This window comes from Sprattus sprattus (assembly GCF_963457725.1).
Source record: "Sprattus sprattus genome assembly, chromosome: 5".
NCBI lineage: Eukaryota > Metazoa > Chordata > Actinopteri > Clupeiformes > Clupeidae > Sprattus > Sprattus sprattus.
Window position 1 is genome coordinate 26,391,238 of NC_137924.1, and position 7,796 is coordinate 26,399,033.

At 40.3% G+C, this 7,796-nt stretch overlaps 1 protein-coding gene across 1 annotated transcript; it reads right to left on the reverse strand.

Annotated features, from left to right (window-relative positions):
- Window positions 1-1,378: 1,378 nt before the first annotated feature.
- On the reverse strand, window positions 1,379-4,784 carry LOC308366097 (potassium/sodium hyperpolarization-activated cyclic nucleotide-gated channel 3-like; the record flags this gene model as incomplete). The annotated part of the gene is made up of 8 exons (XM_080839733.1): window positions 1,379-1,531; window positions 1,952-2,119; window positions 2,274-2,511; window positions 3,118-3,264; window positions 3,620-3,747; window positions 3,919-4,012; window positions 4,128-4,289; window positions 4,695-4,784. The coding sequence occupies 8 exons, from the start codon at window positions 4,782-4,784 to the stop codon at window positions 1,404-1,406; spliced, it is 1,155 nt and encodes a 384-aa protein (XP_080695859.1). The 3' UTR covers window positions 1,379-1,403.
- Between the last annotated feature and the right edge of the window lie 3,012 nt (window positions 4,785-7,796).

Here is a 7,796-nt window from a genome sequence, read left to right on the forward strand (position 1 = left end):
GAGAGGGAGACAGCAGGAGAATGAGAGAGAGAGAGAGCGAGAGAGGGAGAATTAGAGAGAAAGAGGGAGAATGAAAGAGAGCGAGAATGAGAGAGAAAGAGGGAGAGAGAAAGAGAGGCGGAGAATGAAAGAGGGAGAGAGAATGAGACAGAGGGAGAAAGAGTGAGGGAAAATGAGAGAAAGAGGGAGTGAGCGAGAAAGACAGTGAGAGAGGGAGAATGAGAAAGAGAGAATGAGAGAGAAGGAGGTAGACAGAGAAAGAGAGTGAGAGGGAGAATGAAAGAGAAAGAGAGCGAGAGAGAATGAGAGAGAAAAAGAGAGAGAATGAGAGAGAGAGGAAGATCAGGTGAGAAATGAGGGATATGTGTTCCTGAAAGGAATGAAACCTTTTCATATAATCCATACTCATAGGAGTATGATATTCTGGGACTTTGGCAAGGCTGCTACCCAAAACCAATGGAATGAAACCTTATCATATAATCCATACCCATAGGAGTATGATACTCTGGGACTTTGGCAAGGCTGCTGCCCAAAACCAATGGAATGAAACGAAAGGCGACTTGAGTGCAATGAATAATTCATGTTTTCTATGAGTGATACCAGTAGTGTCCGGAGCCTCTGTGGTTATGTGTTTAAAAACATCCGTTAAAGCGGCTGCAGTCGTGCTGAGGTCACACAGTCAAAAGAATAGTCAGTCCCAATCTGTACATAGTTTTACCATGTGTTTTTGACAGGCTATTACAAAGGAGGATGCTCTGTAGTTTAAACACGTTTTTTTCAGCCATGCTCTTTGAACCCATCAGCACTGAAATGTTGCATTTTCCCTGCTCAAAGCATACCTGAGTGAAATTATTCACACGTCCTTGATTAACTACATTAGGTGTGTATTAAGTCAATCAAGAATGTAACTAAGGATTCGACCTGGGGCGCTCCCGGAATACTTAGAACCCCCTCAACTGTATGAACCACATTCCAGACATTCCCGGCTGTCGAGTACAGTGAGGGTGTTTAAATATGGAGGATGCTACTGGTGAATGTTAAAATATTTACAGCAGTTCTAATGCAGTCTGACTAGGCAAATACTTAATGTATATTAGGCTATTGGGTTGTGCATCAGTTTACTGGTGTAATGATGGCCTGAGGCTCTGTAAATATTTGCACACTGGAAAAAAGGAGTCTTTGAGTCATGTTATTTAGTGTCAATATAACAACAACATTGTATTTGCTAGAACAAATCTGTAAAGTTTAAACATTCAGAAGTTCATCAAAACAGTTAAAAAACTTTCACAAGAACAAATGAACAGAATCATTAAAATGAGTATTAATTAACTTTGACCAGTTTTCAGGTCAACTTCTAGACTAAAACTGCGGTACCATTTATTTGGTCCCATCCAATATTTCGTTCAGTTCATGTCATAGTCATAGTCTGCGTCGCTAGCCTGCTCCAGATTGTAGTCGTTTAACCCTGAGGTGGTTGGCTTCTCCTCTGTGGGACTGTTCTCTGATTTTGCGAGGGCACCCAACTTAGCATCTAACAAAGAAACAAACAAACAGGTGAATCAGGTTCAATTCACAAGTGCTTCTTACAATTGGGATTAAAAAAAAAAAACTTCAATATGAAACAGTTCAAGGTAATAAACGAAACAGTAGCTAAGACACAGCAATAGGCATATGACACCAAGGGGCTATTCCAAGAACGTGGTTTGGTGAGAAACCCTGGTAAGCTAAATCAGAGTAAGTGTTAAACCTTCTAATAGAAGAGCCTTCTGGCTTCATTTTGCTAGCAAAACAAAGCCATAGAACCATAGGAAGAGGTTTACCCCTATTCTGACTGAACTGAGCCAAGGTTGTCACTTAACCACAATCTAAGAACACCTCCTAGATCTGTGCTGCATCCAACCATAAATCACCATATTCCTGAGGTAAACTGGCCTGCTGGGAAAACACTTACCCAGAAGGTCCTTCTGTCTCTCTAAGGCAGTGCACAAGATGTCCTTCCGGACATCCGGGAAACAGGTCAGGACTACGTTGAAACTGTCCACAGACAGGGAGAAGAGGTGGCAAATGGACAGGGCAGTAACCGAGGCGACACGCTTTCCTTTGGTCAATAGGCAGACCTCTGCAAAGACGAGCACACCAAAACACCAGAGCAGGACAGAGTCAAGAGATATGCTACGTAAGAGAAGCAGCAGAACGCTAATGCTAAACACAGAATCAGGATTTAAGCTTTGTGGATTTGGGACTTTTAAAGGTCAACTGAAAATGGGTCCCACCACCAAAGTAGTCTCCATCGCACAGCTCTTTCTTGAAGGAGTCCGTGGCCACAAGGACCTGACCATGCTCGATGAAGTACATGCGATCGCCCGGAGCAGTCTGTTGCACAATGATGTCTCCTTCCAGGAACACCTCATAGCGCAACTGAAGCAGGATGGCGTTGATGAAGCTGGGGTCACGGCCCCTGAACATTGGTGTGCTCTCCAGCATGCTGGCACACAAGACATTCAGAATTTCCTACAGATATTAAGAGGTAGATAGACAGATAACTATCTGGTCAATGGATTTATGGCATTTACCCAGGAAAGATGAGCTAATATGTAGTTAAAGCAGACTTTTCTGGATGAACATACACACTGTCTTAATGCTGCATTATCTTTTTGATGATGATTTGCACATTTTTTTCTCAATTGAGCTAAAACTTAGCTCTCGTAATATAATGGCCACATTTAATGTGCTAGGCGACTTCTACTGCTACTTCTACTACTACTGCTTCTTTAAAATTCTACTTTACTACTACTACTACTACTAACAATAATAATAATAATAACTGTGTACAACACTTGTTGTTTGCCCTTCCCCTTCTGCCACACAACCCCTTCACCATCCCCCCTTCCTATCTCCTACAGGCCGACCTCAAGCAGATGGGTCCCCCCTTAGGTGGTACTGCTTAAGGTTCCTTCCTGACTAACAGGGAGTTTTTCCTTGCCCCTGTTGCTATTATGCTTTCACTCAGGGGTTCCAGGCTCTGAGCTCTGTAAAGCGCCTTGAGACAATTTTATTGTTCTGGCGCTATATAAATAAAATTGAATTAATAATAAAGGGAAAAGGTTCTTCTGGTACCTCTTTCAAAGATTTGGAGAGCAAACTGAGAATTTCCTTCTCATCGAACCACTTCCCGCCATAGCGTGCTTGATAGTAGTCAGTGATGCGTGCACGAAGTTCTTTGGGTAGTTTCCTGAAGCCCATGTAGTCCTCCAGATGATTCAGCTAAAAGACATTTTATGTATGGCATGGCATTCCTGGTCACACCATGACATTCACACGGCACAGAAGTGATAGTTCTTCTTTCATTTCTACTGTCTAATACCCACTAGTGAGTATGGCTCATCTACACCTCCGCCTGCATCGAACACATTCTGGAGTTATAGCTAAAGTCACACAGACATTTTGGCTTCACTCATCTAAGGCTTCCAACACATGCGAGCCAGTCTTCATTCAATTTAGCCTGAAGTGTTCATGTTCTTGTGTCACAATCTGAGTCAACTAAGTGTTAACATACTTAGGACTAATCAGACATTTGGAAATATAATATCAATTTTGCTGCACTACACTCGATCACTACCTTGTTTTTATAGACTTTGGCAGGTGCATCCACATTAGTCATCATGGCTGCAGCATTGGCAACCATGACAGTGTACATCAGCGCTCCAGACACCATGCTGGTCATAACAATCCACAGCTCCACCTCATCTTAAAAAATGGGAATAGTAAATTACATATTACAAATTAAAGAACGGGAATACGTCTTTCTATTCAAAGGCTCAGAAAAGTAACCTTTTAGGTATGTATTGTTAGCAATATTTCCAAAAATTTGAAAAACCATGATGGAAGTGCCAAAGAGCTCCACAGCGATGAGCCTACCAGTTGGAGGCCCTTCGGAGCCATAGGATATCCCAATCATGTGAGAAAGAGCTCGAAAGATTCCAAAAGTGTACTTCTCCCCTGTCGTGGCATTCTGCAGGATGGAAAATTAGTGAAGAAAAATCTGTACTAATCCAAAACGAAGAACGTTTATGTACCAAAAATATAGCCACCCATGTAGCAGTAACTATGTGATAGTAACAATCTACCATGAGCTGTTCACGTTGAACCCAGCAATCTGATGGGAAGTTTCCCAGCAAAGGCACAAAGTACTGAAGGCAACCATTCCAGTGGCACAGGATAAACATCATCATGAATAAACTAAGGATTCTGAAGAACATACGGAGGCCCTCCAGATTGGCATTTGTCATCTGAGATGGGAAAAGAGAGTAAGATATGAAACGAAACACCAAAGTGTAAGCCTGCAAATGATGACATGAAAAAAGAATGCAACTTTTTGTTTTAAGGCATTTAAATGTGGAGTCCGTGATTCTAGCCTAGCCTACACCTTCTGTCAAATTCAGCAAATTGGTCTCATTGTCCTCTAACTGTCAGTTTTGTATATATGCCGTCTAAAACAGTCTGTACTGTACATAGTCCTGGATCTGTAAATGGGAAACAGCCAATAAACATGTTGCTTCAGGAGCACAGAAGGGATGGGGTTTCATTTGATTCGCTGTTGAGCTCAAATATCAGCAATGGCCATAATCAATAACGGCAAATATCAATCACGCCCTCTACCTTTAAATGAACACAGAAGGTTTCCAGACATGTACCTGTTCAAACTCACTGAAGAATCTCACTAGCCGGGACACACGAAGGAGACGAATCAGACTAAGAATTCTTGCAAACATAAGAATCCGCATGATTTTGGCACCTTGCAGTGAAGTATGATTGCTGCTGTACAGGTTGTCCTAAGAAAAGTGGTATTTTCTGTCACAATTCAATTAACAGCTTGAAATTTCAGACATGTTTCAGGGAAAAAATAAGATCACTTTACTGCAATGGCAATGACGAAGTCAACAGGAAATGAAGCCAGTGCATCTGGAACAAACCAAGTTTTCAAATAATCCATGGCAATAACCTTCGTATCAAGGATAGCAATCTGAAAAAGCACAGGGCCAACAAATTATCTGTTAATCCATTGTCCACATTGACCAACCATATGTGGAAAAACTACAACACATTCTGAAAAAAAAAATTCTGTGACAAAATGTATTGACTTTTTTCGTTTGCTGACTATTGTCTTTTACTGAAAAAAAACTTTCATGCAAAGGAACAACGTTTTAGGAATGACAAAAATGTAGGCTACTAAAAGAGAGTGAAACAGTTTTACCAAGTTTATGTACAGGACCATCAAAGCTGTGATAGTCCTATCAATAATAGAAATACAAGTCATACCACTCATACCTGACTGCCATCTGTGAGAATACCCATTCTAAAGTTCAGGGCAACATCCACCATAAACAATGAGTCTGATGCCACATTGAACACTTTCCAACATTTACGAGCCACACCAAGAGCATTGTCAGAATAGGCAATTTCCACTGGAATTGAGATGAGATTCAAGAAGGTCATAGAGACCATGAACATGACATAATTGTGCCTGCAACATAAAGACACAGAGCAATCAGAATACTACCCCTATCATCTTACTTACACAGCTATCTTAAAAAAGATCAGGTTAGGTGAAGACCTGCTAGCCTTGGCAGTGATGTTAAACTGATTTGGGTAGCTAGCTATCCTGGCTTATTGATTAGTGGGAATGCTTATTGATTTTCCTAGGCTTTTTCATATTATTCAAACAATTCAATGCATGCAGGGAGAGACAAACAAAGGAGAAGGCAAAAAGAAAGGCTGCTAGGCTGTCACTATTGTAGTGGTCGCTAATGTGCTGCTAGGGTAGTTGAGGTTGCTATGGTAGGGGGATAGAGAAACTGGGAGCGAAATGCTTGACTTTATATGTTGGAGTTGAGAAAAAAACGCATGATACAGCATACAGATACAATAAAATAGTGAAGAAAGTGAATATGTATTTTGATGCACAGAAATTGATCGAAAGTGTTTTGAAAGAGACAAAGAAAAGATAGAAACATACATAAATAGATAAAGTGGGGAAAGGGATGGAGAAAGATGGAGTGAAATACCTGGCTTCATATACAGTATTATAGTTAAAAAGGGAGAGATAGAGGGAGAAAGACATGATGCAGCAAATAGATGGGATAAAAGAGTGAAGAGAGTGAAGATGGAAAGAAGATAACATAGAGTGACACATAGATGGGAAGGGGGTGTGAGAATGAAGAGATGAGAGAGAGAGGGAGGGAGAGAGAGAGAGAAAGTATAAGCTTCATATTGAGTAAGCAAAAGGGAGAGATGATAAATGGTCTTTTTCAATTTTGTTTTTCTCTTTCTCTCTCTTACTCTTTCAATGTATCCATCTCTTCCTTTCCTACATATTCTGTCTACCTTAAAATATTCCATCAACTATCCACATAATTGTGCGTGCAACATAAAGACAGAGCAATCCCAAATCTACTCTTACTCAGACAAATATATTTAAATGTTCAGGTTCGGTAAAGACCTGCGCGCCTTGGCAACGATAGACTCATTTGGGTAGCTATCGCTAACTAGCTAACTATCCTGGCAGTGCTAATTTGTTCTTATGATTCCGGCCTACCTATCCTAGCTTACTTAACAATGATTAAAAAAAGTTGCAAGAACATTAAATACAACATTGTTTTGTTTCTATATTAAGAGTTTATCTTGTTAACTACATAATTTGAGCTATGACAATGGCCATAGCTAATATAGAAAGCTAGGTAAGTTAGCCATCTCTGTCTTAATTCATCCGTTACCTTAGTAATATCCTCAGTACACGTCAATTTAACTCGCTATGCTGGCTATATAGCTACATGCTAACAGTTACCTTAAATGAATCTTACCTTATTGGACTTAGGGGGTGTATTATCCATATACCCAATTGCCTTTGACGATCGCATTCCTTCTTAAAGGCTTTTTCGCTTCCAAAGATAAATAAAGACTGTTTGTTAAATTGTGGAAGAAGTAGGTCATACAGACCAGACTTGGCCCGACCAAATACTGATGTTGGTTCTTTTTCAATGTCAACTTTAATGTCATCGTCCACATTTGAGGTTGTCGGTATGTTAGAGACTCTTGCAGCCGGATTTTTATCAGTCTCCATCACACAACTCATGTGGGGAAAAAATGACAGAGGATAGATTAATTTGGAACGACAGGCAGTAAACATTTGTTAACCGATAAGCTCGTCCATTACAGTGGTCGCGAGACGTTCCTTCTCGTCATCGTTTCCCGATAGATAAAGCACGTTGGATCGTCGTCGAGAATTTGTCGGTTTCCCGCTGACGTAAATTCATCGTTGACCTGACGTTAATTTAACGTGCTGTTGTTCTTCTGAATTTATATAACAAGTCACAACTACTAAATTACTACTAAAACGTTACGACTCCACTGGGCTACCACCTCTTAATAGAAGTTTAGTTATTCATTTTTGGCTTTTGTCAAGGACAGATCCGTTTTCTTTCCCACTTGTCATCCAGGCTATAAGGCTAGTGCCAAACTGTCAAAAAGGGCTTTAGTTTTTGAGATACTCCTACCGGAGGTAGAACTAAACCCAACAATGATGAATTTAATAGATATTGTTATACACCCCAAAACTAAAAAATATCTAAAATATAGCAAAAAAATAACACAATATCTGAGAGCTAACAAGATATTCACATCTAGTCTTTTCAAGTAGATAAAGCAACATCCTGAGTAAGCATGTCAAGTTTCAAAGCTCTCAGATATTGTGGTCTCAATCTGCATAAATTTAACTCCCATACGGCCAGGCTATATTT